The following is a 27,286-nucleotide window of genomic DNA, read 5'->3' on the forward strand; positions in this document are numbered from 1 at the left end:
TTCTGACCAAACTATTAGTTAGATCCAATGCCACCTCCACCACCCCCAATATTCACCGTTATTTGTTTGATTACACAAAATTGGGATACTTCTGTTGAACAAAATATACAGTACATACAAAACCATTTTATTTTTTTTATTGTACTTAGATTATATACACAAAAATCAGCAATTAGTCAAATGCATTTACCATATTATGTTCTCTTTCACCTTATCCACTGTGCCTAGAATATAGATTGTAGATATTTGAGGAAAAAGTGGGAAATTCTCCAGTTCATTCCCACACAAGTCAAAAAAGTATTAATTCCAGTCTATTAATATAGCCCACTATTGAAACAAATAGAAATATTGGCATTATCCTTCTCACAAACTACTATCATATCTTTAAACATCTACCTGCATCTTACTTTTGATAGTATTTAAGCAGAGATGAAAAATTTAAAAGTAAACCCTGTTTACAGCACTAAAAAAAATGAAAAACGCATTGCACACCAAGAAAAAGTGATTTGTGGGCTCAATATGGAGCTGCACCAGATTGTCTTCTGCAATTATTGTTCACAGACACGAGTTTCAACTGCAACTTTACTTTCAAAATGAAGAATCTTGAAGCACTTCAATGCATTCCGCTTTTGGATTCCTGGAGGAAAGAAAAAAACAATTGTTAAATGGAGAACAGTGCTACATATGGAGGCAAACTGAAATAAACTCACCCAAATTCTTCAGATGGCAAGGCAGATTTCAATTTAACACGCCACAGAATTACCTTAAAGCATGAAGTTATTGATCAACCAGCAGCTGAATACCAGATAAGTGATGAACAATTCAATACATTTCAATAGTTTTGCTTGACTGCCAGTTTTGGCTTGCCTGAAACTGCTAGCCACATTTGCCTTAATGCTGAACAGCAACCAATATCTAAAACCACACCATCTAGCCATTAAGTATATCATCTACATTTCCCCCATTATGATCAACTTTGTCATCTTCCTTCCCCCCCCCCCCCACCCCCCAAATGAGGGATGATAGTGGTGAGAATTTTCTTCGGTCTTCAATTTGAACATATTTACTCCAACAACACTTTAAGTTCGTTGCGACTCCATGTTCAAAAGATTTCTCAAAATCTACCTGCAGAAACTCTCTCAGTACAGATAACCCCCATACTGAGGGGCTGCTGCATACCTAGAAAGCAATCTGTATTACTATTTTCTGTAATGTAATGCTGTGTTATCTGTTTATGCATCAGGAAAAGCAGTAAGAGAACAGTGGCATCTTGAACCACGTGATAAGTAAATACAATGTTGTTGTCGGTACTACATGCCTGTGATGCTGCTGCAAACTTCTCATTGTGCTTGTACCTCACCACGTCTGTGCATGTAACAATAAATTCAACTTGACCAACAATGGTGCCTCAATTCAGAAAGAACATACAGAGTGCCTATAAAAAATATTCACTCCCTTGGAAGTTTCATGTTTTATTGTTTTACAACACTGAATCATAATTTGGCTTTTTTGACAATGATCAACAGTAAAAGACTCTTTCATGTCAAAGTGATCCAAATTAATTACAAATATAAAACACAAATTAATAGATTGCATAAGTATTGATCTCCTTTAATATGACATACCAAATCATCACTGGAGCAGCCAATTGGTTAAGTCACATAATTAGTTAAATGGAGATCACCGTGTGCAGTCAAGGTAGTTCAACTGATTGGAGTTAAAAATGTACCTGGATCTGGAAGGTCTGACTGCTGGTGTGCCAATCCTGGTGAAAACTACACCATGAAGACCAAAGAACACTCCAAGCAACTCCGTGAAAAGGTTATTGAAAAGCACAAGTCAGAGATGGATCCAAGAAAAATTCCAAGACACGGAATATCCCTTGGAATAGTTAAGCCAATCAAAAAACGTTACCAATATGGCATTGCTGTCAATCTGCCTAGAGCAGCCCTCCTCAAAAACTGAGTGACTGTGCAAGAAGGGGACTAGTGAGGGAGGCCACTAATAGACCTACGACAACTCTGGAGGAGTTACAAGTTTCAGTGGCTGAGGTGGGAGAGACTGCACATACAATAACTGTTACCTGGGTGCTTCATTAATCGCAGCTTTATGGGAGAGTGACAAAGAGAAAGCCACTGTTGGGGGAAAAAACTCACATAAAATCTCGGCTAGGGTTTGCCAGAAGGCACATGGGAGACCCTGAAGTCAGCTGGAAGGTGGTTCTATGAAACCAAAATTGAGCTTTTTTGGCCATCAGACTAAATGCTATGTTTGGCATAAGCCAAAACACCGTACATCATCAAAAATACACCATCCCTACTGTAAAGCATGGTGGTGGCTGCATCATGCTGTGGGTATGCTTCAGTGCAGCAGGCCCAGGAAGGCTTGTGAAGGTAGATGGTAAAATGAATGCAGCAAAATACAGGGAAATCCTGTAGGAAAACCTGCAAGAGAACTGCAACTTGGGAGAAGATTTGTTTTCCAGCAAGGCAATGACCCCAAGCATAAAGCCAAAGCTACACAGGAATGGCTTAAAAGCAACAAAGTTAATGCCCTGGAGTGGCCAAGACAGAGTCCAGACCTCAATCCAATTGAGAATTTGACGCCAGACTTGAAAAGGGCTTCTCACTCACAATCCACATGCAATCTGACAAAGATTGAGCAGTTTTGTAAAGAGCAATGGGGAAAAATTGTAGTGAACAGATGTGCAAAGCTGATAGACCTATCCACACAGACTCAAGGCTGTAACTGCTGCCAAAGGTGCACCTACAAAATACTGACTTGAAGGGGATGAGTAATTAATGCAATCATTTTGTGTTTCCTAATTGTAATAAATTTAGACCAACTTGTTTTCATTTTGACACAAAAGAGTCCTTTCTGTTGACCAGTGTCAAAAAAGCCAAATTAAATCCTCTGTGATTCAATGTTGTAAAACAATAAAACATGAAGAACTTCCAAGGAGGTTTATAGGAACTGTAAATAAAAAGGATGAGCTGCTAACTTATTGTGAAGTAGGCTCGATACCAATGGCTTACTTCTGCTCTTATATCTTATGGTCCTTATTTCACTTATAGGAATGCACTTAATTCCCTAGTGAATATCTATTCAAAAGTTGAAGTATATTACCAAAGAACATATATGTCACCATGTACAACTCTGAGATTAATTTTCTTGCAGGCATTCACAGTAAATACAAGAAACAATAGGGCATGACTGACAAACAATCAACAAACAAAAGACAACAAAATGTGCAAATACAGAAGGGGAAATAATAATAAATAGATAAGCAATAAATATTGAGAACATGAGATGAAGTGTCCCTGAAAGTGAGACTGCAGGTTGGGGAACAGTTCAGTGATGAGATGACCAATCCCCACTGTTTCAAGATCCTGATGGCTGAGGAGTATTAACTGTTCCAGAACTGAGTGATGTTGGTCCTGATGGAAGCAGTGGGAAGACAGCATGATCTGGATGGTGGGGTTTGTTAATGGATGTTGCTTTCCTGCAACAGCACTCCTTGTAAACATGCTCAATGGTGGGGAGGGCTTTACCCATAATGGACTGGGCCATATCCACAACATTGGTAGGTTCAATAATATTGATGTTTCCATACCAGACCATGATGCAACCAGTCAATATACTTTTCACCACACGCAATTTTGTCAACACTTTAAATGATATGTTGAATCTTCGCAAGCTTCTAAGAAAGTAGAAGGCAGTGTTGTGCTTTCTTTGTAATGGCACTTGTGTGCTGGACCCAGGACAGATCCTCTGAGACAAAACCAAAGAATTTGAAGTTGTTGACCTGACCTCCTCTACCTCTGATCACCCGATGAGAACTGGCTTGTGTACCTCTGGTTTCCTCCTCATGAAGTCAGAATCAGCTCCTTGGTGTTGCTGACATTGAGCAAGAGGTTGTTGTGGCACCACTTAGTCAGATTTCCAATCTCCCTCCTATATGAAGATCATTACCACCTTTGATTGGACAATGACAGTGGTGTCGTCAGCAAACTTAAATATGGCATTGGAGCTGTGCTGTGCCTCACAGTCATAAGTATAAAGAAAGTACAGCAAGATGCTAAGCACATAGCCTTGTGGTGCATCTGTGCTGGTGGAGACTGTGGAGATGTTATTGCCGATCCGAACTGACTGGGGTCCGCAAGTGATTAAATCAAGGATCCAGCTGCACAAGGAGGTGTTGAAACCAAAGTCCTGAAGCTTATTGATCATTTTTGAGGGGATGATAGTATTGAATGCTGAGTTGTAGGCAATGAAGAACATTCTGAAGTATGCATCTTCAATGTCAAGATGTTCTAGGGTTGACTGAAGAGCCAATGAAATGTCATCTGCGGCTGACCTGTTGTGTCTCTAGGCAAACTGGCACAGCTTCAAGTCACTTCTCAGGCAGGAGTTGACATGTTTCATCACCAATTTCTCAAATATTTCATCACAATGGATGTAACTGGATGAAAGTCATTAAGGCAGGTTACCACATTCTTTTTAGGCACTGTTATAATTAAAGTCTGCTGGAAGCAGGTGGGTACCTTAGAATGCAAAAGTAAGAGGTTAAAGACATCGGTGAAAACTCCAGCCAGTTAAATAGCATGGACGAACGCAAATAAAACTTATATATAATAATGGTAATGGAGATAAATTAGTTGCAGACTTCTTGTGGGATGGGTGATAACTCAATGCAAATATATTAGGAAGAATGAGCTGGGAAATCAAAACAAATTGTTGTAAAATAACACAAAAAAAGAGCGGACTAGGAACTTGCAAATGGTAGGATGAATTGCCATCTGGGTTTTATAAATACAAGCAGTTGGGAATTATGTTAAACTCATTCTTTTGACTGAACTGCAATATTACTGGACAATAAAGATTTTGCTTCCTAAATACTTTTGGGTGTATCTTACTGATTTTGGGCTGCTGATCATTTAAAATAAAAATCATGAAAAAAATAAATCATCATGTAATTCCACTACCACTAATCCTATCTTAAAATCACCTAGATTTGTTATTTTAATTCATAATTCAGGACAATTAAAATGTTACCTGTAATGTAAGCTGTAAAAAGTATTCTATCTTGTCTAGGTCTGCCTGGACATGTTTAGGCAGACCATGTTTTAGAAAGGCTATAAATTTCTGGGAAGGTTTTCAATATTTGAGATGCTTCTCCCAGAATAACTTGTGCCAAGATTAAGGCAGGCATTCTTGTAGGTCCAAGACAGATAGGTCTTCAATGTCAGTCAATTCGAAGAACTTCTAGTAGGACCGGGGGAAATTGCATGGAAGATACTCAAGGATATTTTTGGAAGTTTTCTTAACTACAGAGCACTAAACTCTCAACACAACACGCTTCAAGCATACAAAACCATGAAGTGCAACAGGTCACTAAATATTCATTTTCTGTATTCCCATTTAGTCTTCTTGCCTGCAAATCTTGGTGCTGTCAGTGACGAGCATGGTGAAAGGTTTCACTAGGACACTGGGGTTGTGGAGAAATGGTATCAGGGCAACTAGAATCCATCAGTGAGGACTGATTATTGCTGGTCGCTTGAGCAAGAAGCCTTAGACACTGAGTACAAATGAAAATCATCAACAAAACATTTTTAAGCCTAGTTGAACTATTGCAAAGCGTCGGCACCGTTATGCAATTAACCGCATTATATTCAAAAAGAAGTTAATTTCTTGTTTCTCCAAATTCCTACGTGATACAAGTAATCTGAAATTATATTTGCTTTTACCTTCAATTAGTCTATCATAAACAAAAACATTTCTCAGGAAGCAACACTTCTGAAAAAAATTTGTTGCCCAGTGTAATTTGTCCCATTAAGGGCAACCAAAGGACACCAAAGATTCTGCAGAGAAAAACAGCCGTTCAGTAATGAGTGATTGGTCAAATATGGGACTGTTACCCTAACAGATGATCTGTCCAACAGGAAACATCTTTAAAATGAAGGAAGTGTTTGGATTGAACAAAAGAGAAGCTATAGCAGACTATTAAAGTGGCAAAATGCAGTGGGACAATAATTTAGTGACTGTGAAGAACCCAAGGTGATATTGAATGCTGTAGACAATCAATTAACAGCAAGCCTTGGAGAGATAAAGCTGGCATCTAGGGGAAAATTGAGACAAATGGAACTGCTTTTGATATAGCAAGGTTAATGAGCTGAATTCATGTGGGGTAATTTAATGCTGCAGCGTGTAAAGAGAATTCATGTGTGCTGCCTCTGTATGTGGAACATGTACCGCAAGTCAGGAATGGACCTATTACACTGCATAATGAAACACCAGTAGTTAAGCAAAAATGCTTTTTTGAGCCTGAAATTCTCAAAATAGACAAGTTAGAACAAATGAATCTTTAAAGATGCCTCATGCATGGAAACATTAAATCTCTAGCCTGAAATTTTTGAATTGGTTACAGTTAAAGAAAGCTTTGTCACATAAAAATTGCACATAATTTTTAAATTTACCTCTCACAGGATCTCTGCGTTGAAGCCTGAAGCTCTCCTTCCCACGGCAAAGGCGTGAGATAAAGTATCCAAGCTCATCCACATTTTCAATGTAATCAGTGACCACCATCTCTTCATGGATCAAGTAAGACTGAGGCAAATAAGTGCCAGCCTGTTCAAATAAATTAAGGATATTTTCAATCAAGTGCCTTGCATATAAAGAAAAACTATACTCCTTGAGTATCCAGTAACCTTAGCTACATGCATAACAGAACAGGGCTCAATAAGAATACCAAATTAATAACATGCAATTGAAATAAATGGGAAACTAGAACTCAAGGAACCATACCTAAAAAGGTATCTTCAAGAAGGCGAAGGAAAATAAATGTTTGCAACTGCACATAGCTTGGCAAATTCATCACACCATCTTGGCACGTTCTTGAAAAGACGATCTAACAGTATTGTCTATGGGTCACTCAAAAATCATACAAAAAGCAGTTCCCTTGACCTGCAAGGCATATGTCAGGGTAAAAAAAAGTCAGTATTTAGCTCATGGGATTTACCTGAGCCAGCCTTTCTGGGGTGTTAAGGCAGGCAGACTGAAAAGTACCAGCATTCTTTACGTAGGTACTCTAGAAATGGAATTTTGAGGAAGTGTCTGGATTTTTAAAAATTACATTTTACGTAAATCAGATCACTGCATTCAAATTCTCTTGCAGCAAAACAGGAGGACGAAGGAAAACAAGTTTCATTAAGAGAACAGTATGATATCTTCAGCCCACTGTACTTTATTTCTGCTCTTCAAATGCAGACTCTTCTAATTTCTATGCATTTCTTTTTCAATGTTTTAATTTGTTTGAATTACATGGCAACTTTGCCCAAAATAGAAAGTAAATATGAATCATCCACTTCCTAACAGACTTCTTCTGTCAATTTGATTCACATTTCGATATTGATTATGCAAGAGTTGACACAATTAATCAACTTAGTAGGAACTTTACTTGGATTTATTAAGGTTCCCCAATCCCACTACTTGATCCAAATCTGAAATCACAAAAAAAAATTGAGTATGGCCATTTCTGCCAGTCAATTAAAAGGCTAATTCTACCTTTCACCGCTAATTCTAAAGGTCTGTAGCAAATTAATAAAACAAAAACTAGAGATGTTAGCTATCTGAAACAATAAAAATTTGAGACAAAAATTGAAACAGCTTTCTTTTCTTTTAATGCTTCAACTAGAACAGTATGCAGTACTCCAATGCTATGTAATGTGTGTGGTATATTAGTTTTAACTCCCTGTTCTGATATGAGATTCTTGATGAGGTAAAGTTTTAGTTTTTATGATATCTTGTAATTCTCCAAGTATTATAGATATAAATCCTTCATGCCCCTTTTTCTGATATTCAATGGGTATCACTGGTGGCAGCTTCCCAAATCTATTACCTCACACTTGCCGGGATTACATTCCATTTGCCACATTGCAGACCATCTATATCTTCCTGCAGTCTATTGTCTTCCTACCTATTGACAACCATACAGCTAATATTTTGTATTTGCATTCCCTACAAGTTTTGCTGAAACATACTGATCATTTAACATTGGCAAGGACATTCTTTTCATAACACCATTATCACACAACAGTTTCAAAAACCCTGCACTGTTGCCATAATGTTGTTGAAATTCAATTGCCACATGAACTTTAACATTTTTACCATGTTGAATGTAATCAACAGCTTTATTATAATCCCAAAACTACAAACACAACCCCAAATTCCCTAAAGCAAAAAAGATCAGTGTGTCAGACTTGCACTTTCCCTACTTCTCTTAAATCTGTGCCTTTCTAAATGGATTACAGCATTCCATAGAATGGATGTCAATAATTTGATCATTAGTCTGCAAATACCATGTTTACCCCTTCTTCTGAACAATGGCAAAACATAAGCAGATTTCCAATCTTTCACCAAAATATGAAGCTGAGGATTGAAAAGGGCCTTCTACACACTTGCCTCTGAATCTATGCCCAATATTTTATCCTCCTTCAATAGATAATAAATTTTGATTCTTCTCCTGTCCAATATTTCATTCATCCTTAACATGGAAGTATCAACTCTAGATTTGGTATTCTGCCATTCCTGCTAGCAACCCTATTGTGAAAGTGTTATCAAAAGCTTCAGGAAGCACAAATACATAACAGTGGCAGTCAACATCTATCCTGCTAAAATTTGTCATCAGTTCCCATTTCTCAAAACTACCAACTCAACCTAGCCATTATTTGTACCTTGTTGTAGTTCAAAATTGAAATCCACTATTTTCCATTCAGCTAAGGTAAACTAGTCTACTTTCCCAGTCTTCTTTCTTTATTCAATAGCTATGTTGCAATTCCATTTTGCATTCTGCTGGGGCCATTCCAGAATCTAGGAAACTGAAAGATCACAACCAATGCAACCACCTTAAGAACTTCAAAAAGCTATTCAGGCCCACAGGATGCCTGCCTTTGAAGTTGTACATTTTCTCCAAGTGCCATTCCTCCTGGCCAATCATTATATGCACATCACAAATGTGACTTTTTGTTATCTGTAGCCATGCAAAATAATATCCAAATAAAAAGTACAGACACAAAAAAATGTTGCCAGTTTCTGCAAAACAACAAATTTACTCCTACTACAATGTACCGGTTCCATCCCACTACCTCCTGAAAATCTCTTTGCATCATCTGATCACTACTCTATTTACCTAGTCTCCCTTGTACTTTACTACTTTTTAATCTTCAAACCTCCTCTCTTGTTCATCAGACTCATTAAAATATAATCTAATTGGAACTGAGGTGAGAATGAAAAAAAAACTGATTTTCCTAAAAGTAATTGAGGACACAAGGAAGGGAGTAATTCCCATCAATCCACCTCAAAAGATTATCATCCACCTATTCTAGGGACAATTTATGATGGTTAATCGACTAATCTACACTTCTTTGGGACACAAGAGAAAACTAATACTCAAGAGAAACTCAAGGTTACATTGAAGAAGTACATTTCAAATTCAATTTCAAAGTACAGTTTAATTACTGTCAACTCTCTAAAAACTTGTTTTCCTTGTCCAGTGGAAATTAAACTAATGTCTTCAAACAATACAAGGTTCCTCCTTTGTTTCCTCCTGTCAAACTGAGACATAAACTATCTGTAGTACATTTTTCCTATTCCACGCAAATCCAGCATGACCCAAGCTTAACTAAGATATCAAATTCCCTTTGCTTCATCTGACCACTACTAACTTATCCTAATCTTCTCTGGTTCTTTACTTCCATAGTCTGGTTTTTCTTCAAAACTTTACTTGTTTATCAAAAATGCTTTAAAACAAATTAACCAAATTGCAATTGAGTTGAGTAAAAAGGTAAGTCCAATAAATATTGTGGGGGCAAAGGAAGTAGAAAAAAATTAAAAATTGGTTCACATTTTCTTATGACAGGAACTCATAACTCATTTTCTTATGACATTGTTGCTCAATGTCTATGCCAGTTTAAGGGCTAGACACTCCAACTCTAGCTTAAATACAATGAAATTCAGTTTTTTTTCTAAGTCACATTAAACAGAGAGCAAGCTCAAAAATCTAACTCCCCTACCATGCCAAATTCAAGAAATCAGGATGTTAGATTATGCTTTCTAAACAAACATTTTCATATTCCATCTGAAACAATTAACTAAACAATCTTTAAGTTCAATTGTGCCATAAAAAGGTCAGAACCAGAAAGTTAATTGCACTAACATTAAATTGTACATACCTTGATGTTGATTAGCAATTCAGACAAACTGCGCGGTGGCATAACAATGGATGAATTTAGTGGAATGACATAGCATTTATTCAAACCCAAATCCAGATATGCTGTCAAACCCTAGGAATGAAAATAGATATACATTTAATACTCAGCCTAATTTCAAATATTTCCTAATATTCAAATACTGCATGTTGACTTAACCCACCCTTTCTTGAAAAGCAATTAGTTGGTTGAGCCCCAAGTAATAACATCCTGTCTGTCACAATTACACTTTCAATAAAAATAAACATGCTCAAATTGCACCAAAAAGTTTCACCTTGGAATACAGATTTAAAATACTTGATTTAAAACACTCAAGACTGACAAAAGCCACTTTAAAAATAAAATCAAAATGTAATTAAATGTACATGTAGCAATTAAAGCATACCCTATGGAAATCATGAACAATATCTGCAGGATCACCATCAGCAAACTCTGGGACAAGAACATTGATCAGTTCAACTCCATCATTTTCCAAAATTCGAATATTTTCTTCAATTGATTGGTATGGAGCTACTTGTGAATCAGCACCAATTTCAGGGACAATGTAGTCTTTAGGATCACTGTACTTGAGACCACAAAAGAAAACTTCACCTTCCTGGAACAAAAGAAAATGTAAAACATCAATGATATTTCTATTAAAACTGTGGGACTAATTTCTGCAAAGTTTAACTATTCAAAAAGAACATTAAAAATAATTGATAGAATCCCAAATCAATCTATGAGTCTGAAGCAATGTTTCAGCTAAGTAAACCAGCAAGAAAATTTCAGTATTGGATATTGTTCTCATTACCAAGTCCTCAACTGTGCGAAACAAAAAAGACAAATTAATTGTAGTACCAGAGATATGCAAGACCAAATTAAACATTTTCTCCAGAAGTTCTAGACTTCACTCTGAGCCCAATTCCTAATAGGTTTTTAAATCTGAGATTGATACAAATTCCATTAAATTACAGCTAATCTGATAACTAAGCCAAAGATTTCCCATCAAAACTAGACCAAGCTGGTTTGGAAGAGGAGGATAAATAATCCCTGTGCCGCTGAGATTTCCATTAATTTAGTATGGTGGTGTAGCGGTTAGCTCAATGCTATTACAACTTGGGGCAGAGTTTAATCCCAGCGTCCTTTCTTCTACTACAAGTCTCTGTACGTCCTTCCCCGTGGAATGTGTAGGTTTGATCTGGGTCCTCCAGTTTCCTCCCACTTTACAAAGACATTTTGGGTAGGTTAATTGTTCATGGTAGATTATCCCATGAATAGTTTAGAGTTAAATTAAGGTTGTCAGGGGTTGCTCGGTGGTACAGCTCGAAGGGCCAAAAGGACGTAATTCGCACTGTATCTCTAATTTGAAAAATAAAACCAATCTTTCACAACTATTTTCACTATAATCCAAAATATTTTATAAGTAAGGAAATACCTTTTGAAGGAAATGCACTAGCATATCAAAAATAGCATGCTTCCAAAAATAAGTATACAAATGTTTTCTCAGTGATATTATGAGCAAAAATATTCAGATGACTCCACAAAACAACTGTTTTTGTCATAAATACTATCTTGGGAATTTAAGTCCACTTGAGGGACCAGAGTGGTCTTGATTTAACCTCACGTCCAAAAGGTGTTATAGCTCAAATGTAGATGTCTTTAATGCTGTAAGTCCAGGGCTTCTCAACCAAGGTTCTGAGAGAGATTGTGATTTAAAAAAAAACATTTTTTGAACTTCGCACAATGCTATTGCTCGCAATAGCAGGCAGTGACCAAGCAACCCCGTTAGCAATCTTGCTAGAAGTCTCTCAGCCCAGTATGGCAGCGCACAGTATGACTACCATTTATTTGGTTGAATCCATTCTCAGCTTTTGACGCGAGATAGGGGACGACAGTAGGCTGATAACTGGTGAGTGTGGTATTGCTTGGAGCAGCGGACAGTATGCTGATGAGGAGCGTGAAGTGCGTTTTCCAAGCATTGAATAGACTTACCCATTTTTAAAATTTTATTAACCCTCGTATTTTACAGACATGTCTGTCAGTCCAATGTGGTGATATTGGAATAACAATCTTCTGAATCATTTCACTACACTAGTGCAATAACAGACACAAAAAAGTCTGTCTTTACAATGAAAGCTACTTAACGATGGGTTTTACATGGACTGGGGATACAAGTTGTCCTGTTCCATTGTGCCCAGTCTGTGGCAAACAATGTACAAATGTTATCAATGGCTCCAGCAAAACTGAAGAGACACTGAATCATAAATCACAGCCACATGACACATAAAAATGCTGATTATTTTAAATGGCTATTGGAATCTCAAAACAAACAGTAAAGCTTTTGTTAATAAAGTCACAGTCAGTAAAAAGATCCAGGAAGCAAGTTATTTACGTAGCAAAACTTATTACCCAGAAAAATGAAGTCACACAGTTGGTGAGAACTTAATAAGGCCAGCACGTAAAATTACAGTGGGTAAAATGCTAGGACAAGATGCAGTATGATGGGGGACGTCACGTGATGACGTAGGATCAAGACGCTGGAACCCAGCTCTCCCGTAAAAAATCAGTAAATTAATGTTTAAGTGAAGAAAAGTTAGTCAATACTTTCTAAAAGTTACTTATAAACTACTCTGGATTGTTTTAAGTTATGTCTCACAAACAGAAGATGAAGAAAACTACTACCGTGAAGACAACGCAAGTTGGAACAGAATCAAGGCCCACCTCTGCCAAAGAACCACAGGCTCAGGTACATTTTTACCACCGGCGATACAGAACAAGAAACTGCGGCAACATCGACCATTTCTAAAGAAAAAGACTAACAAGAACTGCGCAAACGTGAAGGAAGGAGCATGCGCAAACGAGAGCAACCTGAACTACAAATCCCAGTTACGACTGAAACCGAAAGTGAAAGTGAATCTGAGGTAGATTCAGATTCTCTGGAAAAATCAGACGAAGATGGAGGTAAAAGTTCTTCTGGAAATATAGAAAAGACTTTGATGCAAATAATGCGTAAATTAGACACATTAAAAGTAATAAAAAAATGATAAATATGGAGATTATGTTTGAGAAAATGACAAAAAGACAGGAAAAAATGGAAAAGAGAATTATAGATTTGGAAACTACAACAGAAGACATGGTTGAAAGAATGAATAAAATGGAAGATGATATTACTGCCTGGACATCAGAAAGAAAACAAATGTTGGAAAAAATTGATAAGCTTGAAAATTTTAGTAGACGAAACAATATTAAAATTGTTGGACTTAAAGAAGATATAGAAGGAGAAGATCCAATAAATTTTTTTCAAAAATGGATTCCTGAAAAATTGGAAATGGAAGGAGAAACTCTAATTGAAATTGAAAGGGCTCATAGAGCCTTAAGGTCAAGACCTCAAGCTGACCAAAATCCACAATCAATTTTGATAAAATGCTTAAGATACCAAGATAAAGAAAAGATCCTGAAGGCGGCTGCCCAATGTGCCAAAAAGAGAAACGGGCCATTGATGATAGCAGGGAAGGCAGTTCTTTTCTATCCTGATATAAGTTATAACCTTTTGAAGAGAAAGAAGGAATTTAACCCAGCAAAAAAAGTTTTATGGGAAAAGGGTTATAAATTTATAATGCGTCACCCAGCAACACTGATAATTTTTTTGGAGGAGGGAAAAAGAAGATTTTTTACCGATTATCGAGAAGCGGAGGAGTTCGCACAAAAACTTCCAACTACTCACTAATTACACATAGAGATTTCCAAGCGTAATGGATTAAAGATGAAGATAGAGACAGTGAATAGAAGTGATGGATATTTAAGGATGACATAGGGGAGAAAAGCAAAATTTCAGAAATACTAATTGAGAATAGTATTTTTTTCTTCCTATATATATACTTTTTTATGTTGCGGGGGGGCAGGAGAGCTTTGGATCGATTACTACGGGATTCACGTGTGTAATCATGGCGATCGCCATGACCCGTACAACAGAGGGGGGTAATGTTGTGTTCTTTTTTTTCACAACATTAGTAGGGGGGTATTTTGTTTTTTTCTTTATACTCTATTTTTCTTCTATCTTTCTTTCTTTGCCTGGATGATCGGTGGGGACACACATAGCAACATGGAGAATTTTAAAAAGATTTCCCAAGATACCACAAAAGTTGAAAGATTAGGTATTATTATAGATTGGAGTAACATAATTGAAAATAATGACTAATTTACTGAATTTTTAAAGTTTTAATGTTAATGGGCTTAATGGACCGGTGAAAAGAAAAAGAATTTTAACATACATTAAGAAAATGAAAATAGAAATAGCTTTTTTTTACAAGAAACACACTTAACAGAGATAGAACATCAGAAATTAAAAAGAGACTGGGTTGGAAATGTTATTGCAGCTTCACTTAATTCAAAGGCGAGAGGAGTTGCAATTTTGGTTAATAAAAATTTACCAATTAAAATACAAAACGTATTAATCGATTCGGCGGGGAGATATGTAATTATACATTGTCAAATTTTTTCAGAACTATGGACTCTTATGAATATTTATGCACCAAATGAAAATGATGTAAAATTTATACAAGAGGTCTTTTTGAATTTGGCTAACGCACATGACAAAATATTAACAGGTGGAGATTTTAACTTTTGTCTAGATCCAGTTTTAGATAGATCAACAAAGGTTGTCACAAAATTAAAAGTAGCAAAATTAACTCTATCATTGATGAAAGACTTAAATTTGATTGATATATGGAGAAGAATTAACCCAAAAGAGATTATTCATTTTATTCAAATAGACATAAAACATATTCAAGGATAGATTTTTTCTTATTATCAACAAATATGCAAGATAGAGTGAAAAATATGGAATATAAAGCGAGAATATTGTCAGATCATTCTCCTTTGATAATGACAATGATAATGATAGATAAAGAGGAATCAATTTATAGATGGAGATTTAATTCAATATTACTAAAACATCAAGATTTTTGTGATTTTGTGAAAAAGCAGATTCAGTTTTTTTTAGATACAAATTCACATTCAGTTGATGATAAATTTATATTGTGGGAAGCAATGAAGGCATATTTGAGAGGTCAAATAATAAGTTATACTTCTAAAATTAAGAAGGAATATATGATAGAAATAGATCAATTGGAAAAAGAGATTACAAAATTAGAAAAAGAATCTCAAAGATATATGACAGAAGAAAAACGAAGACAACTTATTAATAAGTTACAATATAATATACTTCAGACATATCGAACAGAAAAAGCAATTATGAGAACTAAACAGAGATATTATGAACTAGGTGAAAGATCACATAAGGTCCTTGCATGGCAGTTAAAAACAGACCAGACTTCTAAAACGATAAATGCAATTCGAACAAGAGTAAATAAAATTACTTATAAACCTTTAGAAATTAATGAAACTTACAAGAATTTTTATTCTGAATTGTATAAATCAGAATCACAAAATGATAATGTCAAGATAGAAAGGTTTTTATCACAAATAACTCTTCCAAAATTAAATACGGAAGAACAGAAGGGATTAGATATGCCTTTTACATTAAAAGAGGTTGAAGAAGCTTTAGGATCATTTCAAAGTAATAAATCTCCAGGAGAAGATGGTTTTCCGCCTGAATTTTATAAAAAGTTTAAAGATTTATTAATTCCTCCTTTTATGGAGTTAATACATCAAGCGGAAAGAACACATTAACTTCCAGAATCTTTTTCGACAGCTATTTTAATAGTATTGCCAAAAAAAGAGAGATCTTTTAAAGCCAACATCATATAGACCTATTTCTTTGTTAAACACTGATTGTAAAATAATAGCAAAAATCTTATCTAACAGACTATCTAAATACTTACCAAAATTAATACATATGGATCAAACAGGATTTATTAAAAATAGACAATCGGCAGATAATGTAACTCGGTTATTTAGTATAATTCATTTGGCTCAAAAGAGGGAGGAAATGAGAGTGGCAGTTGCTTTAGATGCAGAGAAAGTATTTGATAGATTGGAATGGGATTTTTTATTTAAGGTATTGGAAAAATATGGATTAGGGGTATCTTTTATAAAATGGATTAAAACCTTAAATATTAATCCCAAAGCTAAAGTAGTGACAAATGGTCAAATTTCAACACCATTTCAGTTAGCAAGGTCAACTAGGCAAGGTTGTCCATTATCACCTGCTTTATTTGTGTTGGCGATAGAATCATTAGCTGAATTAATTAGAATGGACCCAGATATTAAGGGTTTCAGAGTTAATCAGGAAGAATACAAGATTAACTTATTTGCTGATGATGTTCTGCTTTATTTAACAAACCCATTGCACTCGTTGCGTAAATTATCCTATAGATTAGAAGAATATGGGAAAATATCAGGTTACAAAATAAATTGGGATAAAAGTGAAATTTTACCTCTTACTAAAGGAGATTATAGTCAATGTCAATTAATAACTCAATTTAGATGGCCGGCAAATGGTATAAAATATTTAGGTATAAGAGTTGATAATGATATAAAGAACTTATACAAATTAAATTACTTACCATTATTGAAAAAAATTCAAGAAGATCTTGATAAATGGATGATATTACCAATAACATTAGTAGGTAGAGTAAATACCGTAAAAATGAATATATTCCCTAGACTACAATACTTATTTCAATCACTACCAATACAATTACCCCAGAAGTTTTTTCAAGAGTTAAATAAATGTGTGAGGAAGTTTCTTTGGAAAGGTAAGATGTCAAGAATATCGTTGGAAAAATTGACAAGGAAATTTGATCTAGGAGGGTTACAACTTCCAAATTTTAAGAATTATTATAAAGCAAATCAACTTAGATTTATAGCATCTTTTTTTGAGAAAGATAGACCGGCATGGATTAGAATAGAACTAGATAAAATAGGAGAAAATACACCAGAAGATTTTATATATAAATGGGAATCTAAATGGATACGGGAAAAGAAAGAATCTCCTATATTAAAACATTTGATTGACTTATGGAATAAGATAAATGTTGATGATGAGACAAAGAAATCTTTATTAGCAAAGAGATCTTTAATTCAAAATAGACTTATTCCTTTTACAATGGATAATCAACTTTTATATAATTGGTTTCAAAAAGGGATTAGATATATAGGAGATTGTTTTGAAGGAGGTATATTAATGTCATTTGATCAATTAAAGAATAACTATGAAGTATCAAACAACACTCTTTTTTGTTACTTCCAATTAAGGGCTTATTTAAGAGAAAAATTAGGTCAAACAATGTTATTGCCGAAATCTAATGAAATTGAAACTTTAATTCAAAAAGGAAAAACGAAAAAATTTATTTCTTGTATGTATAGCTTGATTCAAAAACAGGCAATTAAACAAGGAGTCCATAAGTCAAGACAAAAATGGGAAAGTGACTTGAATATTAAAATTGAAGAAACAAATTGGTCAAGACTATGTCTTGATAGTATGACAAATACAATAAATGTCTGGTTAAGATTAGTGCAATATAATTTTTTATAATATAATCAATTATATATTACACCACAAAAAATAAATAAATTAAATCCAAATTTATCTGATCAGTGCTTCCGATGTAACCAAGAAATTGGTACTTTTTTACATTCTACTTGATCTTGTTCTAAAATTCAACCTTTTTGGACAAATTTAAGAGTTTTATTGGAACAAATTATTGGAACACAACTTCCACATAATCCAATATTATTTTTATTAGGCGATATTGAAGGGATAAAATCGAAACCCAAATTGAATAAATATCAGAAAGAATTTATAAAAATTGCACTGGCAGTAGCCAAAAAGGCTACTGCAGTTACTTGGAAATCGGATGCATACTTAAGTATAGATCGTTGGAAGAATGAAATTTCCAGCTGTATTCCACTTGAAAAAATTACTTATAATTTAAGAGATAAATACGAAACATTTTTGAAAATTTGGTGCCTTATTTACAAAAGACAGGATTAAATATATAGGTGCTCTGAAGATAAAATAATTGGTTATTTGGGTAAAGAAATAAATATATATACTAAAGCTATTATGAACTCCATAGAGCATGTGGGGATCTTCCGATATCCAGGCACTCTTTCTTCCTTTCTTTCTTTTTCTATAGGGATGTTAGGGGGGAGGGGCTAAGGGAGAGGGGGGAAGGGTATTTTTTTCTTCTTTCTGTAATTATCTGAAAATTCAATAAAAAAAATTTTTTAAAAAAGATGCAGTATGATAAAAAAAAGTTTCACACTCAATGATGATAGCTGGTTCTTTGCTTGTGAAGATCAGGAGGGAAGAAGAGTCCTCAGGAGCGACAGCATGATCATTGATGACTGTAGAGACCAATTATGGATCTGCAGACTCTGAAGCAGTAGGGACAGGGGAGCATTAGGGCGCTTGGGTAGTAAGATCCTTCCTGCATCTCCACTTCTCTTCAACAATCACTCTTCTGGATTCCTCAAAATTTTTGGCTGCCTTGTGGATCAATATTCACCAGCAGTCTCTGTCGCAAGCCAGGTGCTGCCACTCGTTGACCTCTATTATTTGCCTGAGAGAGCTGCTACTTAAGTTGGTCTTTGTATCTCTTGCACAGGGCACCACAATCTCTCTTGCCATGACAGTTCTTCATAGAACACTGCTTTTGGTTACCTGGAGCTGTCCATGTGGAGCTGCTAGTGGCTTCAATGCTTGAAAGTTGAGCCTTCTCCAGGATCTCGTTGTTGGAGACATGATCCTGCCAACTGATACCCATGATGGAGTGGAGGCAGTGCTGATGGGAGTGCTTGAGCACCCGGATTTGCTTGCGATACAAGACCCGGATTTCGGAGCCGTACAGATAGGTAGATACTTTATTAATCCCAAAGGAAATTACAGTGTCACAGTAACATTACAAGTACACAGATATAGAAGAGACATAGCAGTGTTATGAAGGCAGCCCTGTACAGCTGTATTTCTGTGAACAGATGTAGCTGGTGGATCTTCCACACATTTCTGAAGGTGCCTGAAGGCACTGCTAGCTCTGGAGAGTCGATGGTCAATGTCACTTACTACCATAGCAGCATTAGAGATGACGCTGCCCAGGTAGGTGAATTGCTCAACCGTGGTGAGAGGGTGGTCGTCAATGGTGATCTGCGCAAGGATGTAAACTCCATGAGAGGGCTTCTGAAGGAGAATCATTGTTTTCTTCAGACTGACCGTTAACCTGTAAGCCCTTGCAGCCTTGGCAGACTGTGACTGCAGCTGTAGTGCATCCTCTGTGTGCATGAGGAGAGCACAGTCGTCCACATATAGTAGCTCAAGAATGGGTTCTTGCATGGCTTTTGTTCAGGCGAGAAGGCAGCCACTCTCAAACAGTACGATAAGTCAACATAGTGATGGCATGTCACATGATGCTGAAGAGGTTTTGTGTGATAAACTGAAAAACAACAGCTTCCCTATCAAAGTTAATGAGTCAACAGATTTCACCAATAAATATCATGTTGTAGCATTTATAAGATTTGTAAATGATGATGAAATTAAAGATTTTTTTTTCTGTTGCAAAGAGCCATCCAAAACAAAGGCAGGATATGTTTAATGTTCTATCTTCATATCTGTCTATATCTCTAGGTTGAGTGAACTCAGCCTTTTTCCTTGGAGCAATGGAGGATGAGAGGTGACCTGATAGAGGTGTACTAGATTATGAATGGCATTGATCATGTGGCTAGTCAGAGGCTTTTTCTCAGGGCAGAAATGGCTAGCACAAGAGGGCACAGTTTTAAGGTGCTTGGAAATAGTTACAGAGAAGATGTCAGGGGTAAGTGGTGTTGTTGTTATTGTTGTTTTTGTTTCAACGCAGAGTGGTGAGTGCGTGGAATGGGCTGCCGGTGACGGTGGTGGAACACTGGTGGAGGCAGACACGATAGGGTCTTTAAGACAGCTGGACAGGTACATGAGCACAGAAAAATAGAGGGCTATAGGTAACCCTAGGTAATTTCTCAGGCAAGGACATGTTCAGCATAACTTTGTGGGCCAAAGGGCCTGTATTGTGCTGTAGGTTTTCTATGTTTCCTAACAAAAGATATGTCTTGTATGAGCTGTGTTGGCAGCTGTATTGATGGTGCCCTTCAATGGTTGGATCCATGAGAGGTTTCATTTCTCATGTAAAAAGAAAATCCTGATTTGGTCACAACACTGCTTTCTTCACAGAGAAGTGCTGATGTCAAAAACTCTGAGAAGAAATTTTTTAAGAGTTCTGGATGCTGCTACAAATTTGGTTAGCTTTTTTTTAAAAAAAAAACAAAGACTAGTTCACTCGAGAATGTCTAAAAGACTGTCAGGAAAGAGGTACAGAAGCCTGAAGGCATTCACTCAGCTACTCAGGAACAGCTTCTTCCCCTTTGCCATCCGATTTCTAAATGGACACTGAACCCACGAACACTACGTCACTATTTTTTTTTGCATGACATATTTTGACTTAACAGACACATACACATATATATACACACACACACTTACTATATTTATCGTGTATTTCATTGTACTGCTGCTGTAAAGTTAACAAATTTCACGACATACACCAATGGTATTAAACCTGATTCTGATAACAACGGTATCCTCAACACCATAGGCTCTTATGACAATTTTTTGATGCAATTACTAGATATCTTCTATCTACTGTGTCCAAGACTTCCTCAAAATTGATATATGCATTGAAATTTCTATTTTACAAAGCTATACTGACTGCTTAAAAGGGAGGGGGGGGGGGGGAAGAGAGTCAATTGTAGTTAGGCAAGATACAAAGAAGCATTTGAGAAACATGGTGCTCCAGTGCTTCAGTTATCCACTGAAACAATGCAACTTTCCTTGCAATTTAATATTTTTAAAAGATCCAGTTTTGTTCCTTCCAAATACCCATAAATGTAGAATCATAGTCTATGCAGAACCAGAATCTCACTTCTGCAATTTCATATCCCTTTTTTCTTTATCCTTCTTAGCACTTAAATAATTTTCTTTTTAAAGTTATCAATGATTCTCTATGAAGCAACACAGTCCAGATCTTGCCATTCATTCCAGAAAGTACTTTGATTATTTGCAAAATGTATCAAGTCTATGACAACACACACAAAACATTGGAGGAATTCAGCAGGTCAGCCTGCATCTATGGAAAAGAATAAACAGTTGATGTTTCGGGCTGAGACCCTTCTTCATGACTGAAGAGGAAGGGAGAAGATGCCAGAATAAACAGGTGAGGAAAGGAAAAAGGCTAGCTGGAAGATGATAGGTGAAGCCAGGTGAGTGGGAAAGGTCAAGGGCTGGTGAAGAAAGAATCTGATAGGAGAGGAGAGTGGAGGAGGAGGAGAGCCAGAGAGAAGTAACAGGCAGATGAGAAGAAGTTAAAAAGTCAGAGTGGAGAAATATAAGGGGGAAGGGGAGTAGGAAATAGTTTATGGGAAAAAAATAGCAATATTCATGCCATCAGCTTGGAAGGTACCCAGACAGAATATAAAGTATCGCTTCTCCACCCTGAGGGTACCTTCAACTTGGCACAAGAGGAGGCCATAGATTGACACATTTGAACTGGGAATTGGAATTAAAATGTCTGCCCACTGGAAAGTCCGGCTCGTGGCGGATTGTGTTGAGGTGCTCAACGAAACAGTCTCCCAATTTATGACGGGTCTCAACAATGTAGAGGAGGCCACATTGGGAGCACCAGATACAAAAGTCAGCCCCAGCAGATTTGCAGGTGAAGTGCTGCCTCACCTGGAAGGAACTGTTTGAGATCCTGAATGGAGCGGAGGGGAGGGAAGAGGTGAATGGGCAGGTCTATGACCTCTGGTTGTTGATTATCCCATGTAAAATTTTCTGTATAATCTAAAACAATAGAAAGTACTGTAAATACTCAAGTCAGACCACAGCTGTGGGAATAGAAATAGAGGTGTTTTTTCAGGTCCTAGTCTCTTCATCAGAACTGAAGAGATAATAAAAGAAGTTTGCAAAACTGCAGCAAGGATGGGGAGAGGGCCATGTTCTGATAGGATGAAACCAGGTTGACCATGGAGATAAACTGTAATCAAAATTATCTGAGCAATGAATTGAATAAAGGCAGTTGGAAGACAAAAACAGCCAAAGGAACCAAAGAAAGAAAAAGAATGTGAGAGCTTTGAAATCCAAACCTGGCATGTCTTCCAATGTCAGAGAAATGAAAAACACACCAAGTTAATATTACACATGGATGACTGATCTCAAAGTTACCAAAAGCTGATAAAAAAAATCAAGTTATCCTAAGTGGCAGAACTGAATATTGAGACCAGAAATCTGCACAAGATGCTCAGATAGGCAGTAGGGTGATGTTGCTCAAGCTGCATTGGGCCTGCGACAACAATAAGAATTAAAGCATACAAAACTGAGTGCAGGACTTCTGCAAAGCTGTCACCTAATGTCCCTTTGATTCTCCTCCATTGATGCAGCCTGACCGCCTGGATAATTATGCAAATTATTTCCTGCATAATCTGCTTTTAACATCGCAATATGCTTTTTCTTAAATTATTTGCAGCTTCCTCATGTTGCCCACCAAACTCTTATCACACATTTCTCAGGGTTGGCTATCTACTACACATCACTCACATCACTAGTCAGCCACATCCTCTAAATGTATTAATTTTTTTTTAATAGAGCTGAACTGCTTAACATTGAGCTAACCTGCTCCAGCTTACAAAATATTCTATAATTTGCACAACAAGAAAGTTGTTTGGGCAGTATAGCTTGTTTGTCTTAGTTTATCCAACTAGAAAAAAAACTCTGCTGTCATTACCACACAAAAATAATTGAGCATCCAGCAAAAACAGTAATGATTAAAGTCATACAGATCAATAACCAAATGATGTTATTTTCATACCTGTACGATAAAATATCGGTAGAGATATGCACCACCAACCACCACACCCGACAGCATAAGAGCTAGTCCCAGGCACATACACCAACACCAGACACGCGATTGGTGTCTAAACGGCACAACCTCCTCCTCTGGCTCCTGTATAAAAGAAGAAGTTATCTTAATGCCAAAGATCACCAAACGTAAATTGACTTAAGTCTAATAAACCAAATTTCAGTTGCCTTGATCCAACAGTACTAATGCAAAGGTGTTTACAACTAAAGAATCAGTCTTTTCTTTTTACACAATTTCAGTGTAGTCTTTATTAATACGCATTACCCAGCTAACCCATGATGCTCATGGGGAAAACCCCATTTTGTAATGCAGGAGTGATGAACCAAGAACTAGCATAGCGATATAGTTTTCCACAGTAAATATGATTCTCACAAATAAATTATCACAATAGCCAAACTTTCAATAGCTAAGCTCTAATGTTATCAGCCTCAAAAAACTGGAAGATTCCAGAGCACCACCCTTTAGTAGAAGCTAAGGAGTTTCCGCTTCAGAAGGTCTTAATCCTCAAATGGTAAATTCTATTGTGCAATCCTTTAACTGTGCAAAGAAATGAGGATGGAGGGAGGGGAGTGGGACAATTTTCAAAACATCAACATCCTTGACTTTAGATATATGGCATACAAATAGCCTCCTTAGGTGATATAATGTTCTTAAGTAAGTAGCATGTTGGTCTTTTCAACTCGAGCAGACATTACATCTGTGTCACATTGAGTAGTAAAGGTGCTATTCCACAGGACAGCCATTTGCACTTTGGAATTTTCTTTTGGAAAACATGCCGATATTTCACATGTAAGTCTTCAGTTAACATCCTGCTTAACAATACAGATAAAGAATAAAGGTTTAGGAAAATAATGTAATTGAAATGGTAGTAGTAAACTAAGATTAGAGAGTATTGAAGGGACAGGAATAAACTCGTATAGCTAGATTAGCTTAGAGAGGGCTACAGCCACAGATCAAGTTAAAGATAAATTTGAAGGATATGAGAATCTTATTGTTTGGTCAGGAAAGATTAAATATGTTTGCAGTTTATGCAGCTTGGAAAAACAAATTGGAAGATGAAGGAGTGGGGAGGATTTGAGAAAGGATATCAGGCAAATAGAAGGGAGGAACAGAGGAAAAGGCCTGCACATGAAAAAGCATACTCAAAAGTTTACTGATCTCAGAGAGAAAAAGTGGAAGTAAATAAGAATGCTAGTGGCTCCTACCTCACCTTTACCCGCATCATAAAGAATATTCCCTTCATTCCAAAACACAATGGGCTTATCATTTACCCTGATGTCTCCTGTACCCTTCAGACATCCCCAGTTTTCTAAATTTTCCCTTTACAATCCTAGTACAACTAAATTTAAAAAATGACTAATACAATGTTTCTTTAAACAACTCAAAACTGTATTGTCCTTAAACTATGAACTTTTCATTATCTATTTAGATAATAATGCATTATTCAAAATATCCATTGTGAAAATGAGTCACAGTTTATTCCTTTTACAGTACAGGTAGACTTATGATACAATGGGAAGCTGGTGTTATGTAACCACATCATTCTTAACCACAAACTCCTAAATACAAACCACAGTTTATACCCAGTCAGTAGACCTTCTTTACAGTAGTGAAACATTACCCTACATGTAGTTAGAACCAGTGCAGTTCAATATTTCTACTGGAAGAGGTTTCAGAAAATGGAGCTAACATCTTAGCACACTGTTAACAAGAACTTAACAAATCTTCCTTTTGGGGCGAAAGATGCAAACTTAAAATCTATCCATCCGTTCAGTCCTCTGACTATCAGTGCACAGTGCCTGCAGTCTGTACTCTTACAACTTGTCCATACTCAGATTGCCTCTTGCAAACTTACAACCTCCATTTCCTAGAAGAACAGTATTAGGAACATGACCATTTTGAAAGCTCTCCAAATATCACATTATAAAATCACTGGGGCAAACTTCTGGAAGGAAGCTCCACACCCAAAAGCAGTGTGGGACTGCACCTTTTAAAGATTAATCTCTTAAGACAATCTTAAACAAGTAATGAATTTTGACCTTTGACAAATCATACCATACAGACCAATGCAAAGCAACATTTTGCAAGATACACTTCTGGAGGCATGTAGTAGAAAAAAAAAGTACAGATTGGAAAATTGCTTTATAATTCCTTGTGCCCCCTCCCCAGTTAAGTCATTATTTACTGGCATGCCTAATTAAAAAAAAGCTGACAATCACCCACAAACTTATAATATTTGGAAGAAACAAGCTACATCTCACTGGATTAGCCTTCAGGAGAATTAAGCAGAATACGGCAAAAGTGATTGAAACAAATTAAGATGTTCAAGACCAAGTCTACAAATTAAATGGGTTGAGATTTTTTTTTGGAAAATAACTCAAAGGTCTGTGGAAAAAAATTACAAACGCTCAATTGTTAGAATTGGGGAAAAGATCTATTCAAGACAGGTTAGATTGCCAAACGTTATCAAAGGGAAAGATGTGCACAAGGATAAATATATGCTAACTGAAAGGAGACTGTTTGGCCCAACTGAACGGTTGACAAATCCATCCTTTCCCGCCCCCCCCTCCACTTCCCACAGATGCTGCTTGCCCCTCTGCTCGATCCAGCAGATCGTTGCTCCAGATTCCAGCATCTACTGTCCCTTGTGTCTCCAGTTGGATTTTTAGTCTTGTAATACACAGATTATGGTGAAAAATTGTGTAGTACAAGGAGGCAGATAAGGCAGGATTTGTACATGGTGCAATTGGAGGTTAAAAATTGTGCAAAATAAATTTAAAATATCGGTGGGAATTTCATTAAATATTTGGAGACTGTGGTTGTCATATTTGAATGACAAGTGTAATGTGTGGTTTGTAACTGGTGTTTTCTGCCAGTCTGTATTAATGTCCCCTGTTTAATTCATATCCTGCAACATTAATGCCAAAATAAGCTCTTTTTTCAATTTTCCATGCCTTTGTCAACTTTGGTGTGATCTTGAGTTGATCAAGTCTGTTGTTGGCAGCCTTATGGGGGAGAGGGGCAATAAAAATGTGTAACATATGTATTTCCTAATGCTGTAGAAGTCCATTTGGCCCATCAAGTTGTATGCTGGCTCTTGGAACAATCCTATTGACCTACTTGTATGTGGCTATTAACCCTACACATTCTCCTAACTAAATGTTAGTGGCAATTAACTGGAGATGCTCCATATACCTATTTAGTACAAATGGAAGGTAATGACCACTTGGGAATTCTACACCTTCAGGGGAAGAATGTTCACAATTCACGCAGTCGGCATAGGAAGTTTCGATTCGAAACCTTTATCAAATTTTCTTCTTCTCTTCCCTCCCCCAGAAATGATGACTGACCACAGTTCCTCCAACAAATTGGAGGTTACTTAAAATCCAAACGTTTGACCGCCGTTAATGTTTCCTCTCCCTAGCTGCACTTCCCCTCACGGTGCTGTGGGGACTTGAGTATTAGATAAGGAATCGCAGAACAATTACCGCAAGGACCTTGAACATCGTTTCTGGTAAAAGGAAAACAAAACGCCCACTGCAAAGTCCAGCTGTTTGGGAGCCAACAGGGGAGCCGGGAGTGAACCGTGGAGTTTCCCGACTCCAGCTTCCCCAGTGACGATGCTGCTTCTTGCAGGAGGGGGCAGGGAGGCAGTCCGTTCCGACAAGGAGGGCGGCCTCTTAGACCGGCAGCCATTTTACAGGCGCCGCTACCGTCGCGGTCGAAAATCCGTACTCCTCCACCCCTGCCTTCCGCGGGCCCGAACACCGCTCACGACCCGCGGAGCCACCCGGGCGGGGACGGCAGCGCCCCGGCTGATCTACACCGGGGGCACCCTCCGCAAGCACCGAGCGGGTGGCGACGACTCCGGCGGCCCCGTCTCACAAAGGAGACCGCCTGAAAACGGCGAGCTCACCCACCTTCTCGGGGATGATCAGCGTCTCGTTGTTCTCATCCTTCTTGGGCGCCTTCTGGCCGAGCGCCGAGTTAAAGGCCACTTTCACCATGATGGAACCCGCGACCGCTTTAAGTTCAGCTCAGCCGAGACCGCCTCGCTCGCTCCTGGACCGCGCGTGACGCAGTTCCCAAATAAAACCCGCTTCCGAGGGCGCTCGGCTCGGCTGCCGGAGTCGGCGT

The 27,286-nt window shown here is 37.2% G+C and overlaps 1 protein-coding gene across 1 annotated transcript; it reads right to left on the bottom strand.

Annotated features, from left to right (window-relative positions):
- Positions 1-121: 121 nt before the first annotated feature.
- On the bottom strand, positions 122-27,286 carry itm2ba (integral membrane protein 2Ba). The gene is made up of 6 exons (XM_073045951.1): positions 27,070-27,286; positions 23,099-23,233; positions 10,651-10,860; positions 10,230-10,340; positions 6,477-6,627; positions 122-637 (listed from the first exon to the last, which is right to left on the bottom strand). The coding sequence occupies exons 1-6, from the start codon at positions 27,154-27,156 to the stop codon at positions 549-551; spliced, it is 783 nt and encodes a 260-aa protein (XP_072902052.1). The 5' UTR covers positions 27,157-27,286; the 3' UTR covers positions 122-548.

This window comes from Hemitrygon akajei, chromosome 5 (assembly GCF_048418815.1).
Source record: "Hemitrygon akajei chromosome 5, sHemAka1.3, whole genome shotgun sequence".
Taxonomy (NCBI): Eukaryota; Metazoa; Chordata; class Chondrichthyes; order Myliobatiformes; family Dasyatidae; genus Hemitrygon; species Hemitrygon akajei.

Excerpts from the sequence above, each read along its gene's own strand:
- itm2ba (XM_073045951.1), bottom strand. The coding sequence starts at position 27,156 with ATGGTGAAAGTGGCCTTTAACTCGGCGCTCGGCCAGAAGGCGCCCAAG. Across the intron at positions 23,234-27,069 it reads CGCTGATCATCCCCGAGAAG|GAGCCAGAGGAGGAGGTTGT; the intron begins GTGGGTGAGCTC and ends TCTTTTATACAG. Across the intron at positions 10,861-23,098 it reads ACCGATATTTTATCGTACAG|GAAGGTGAAGTTTTCTTTTG; the intron begins GTATGAAAATAA and ends CTTTTGTTCCAG.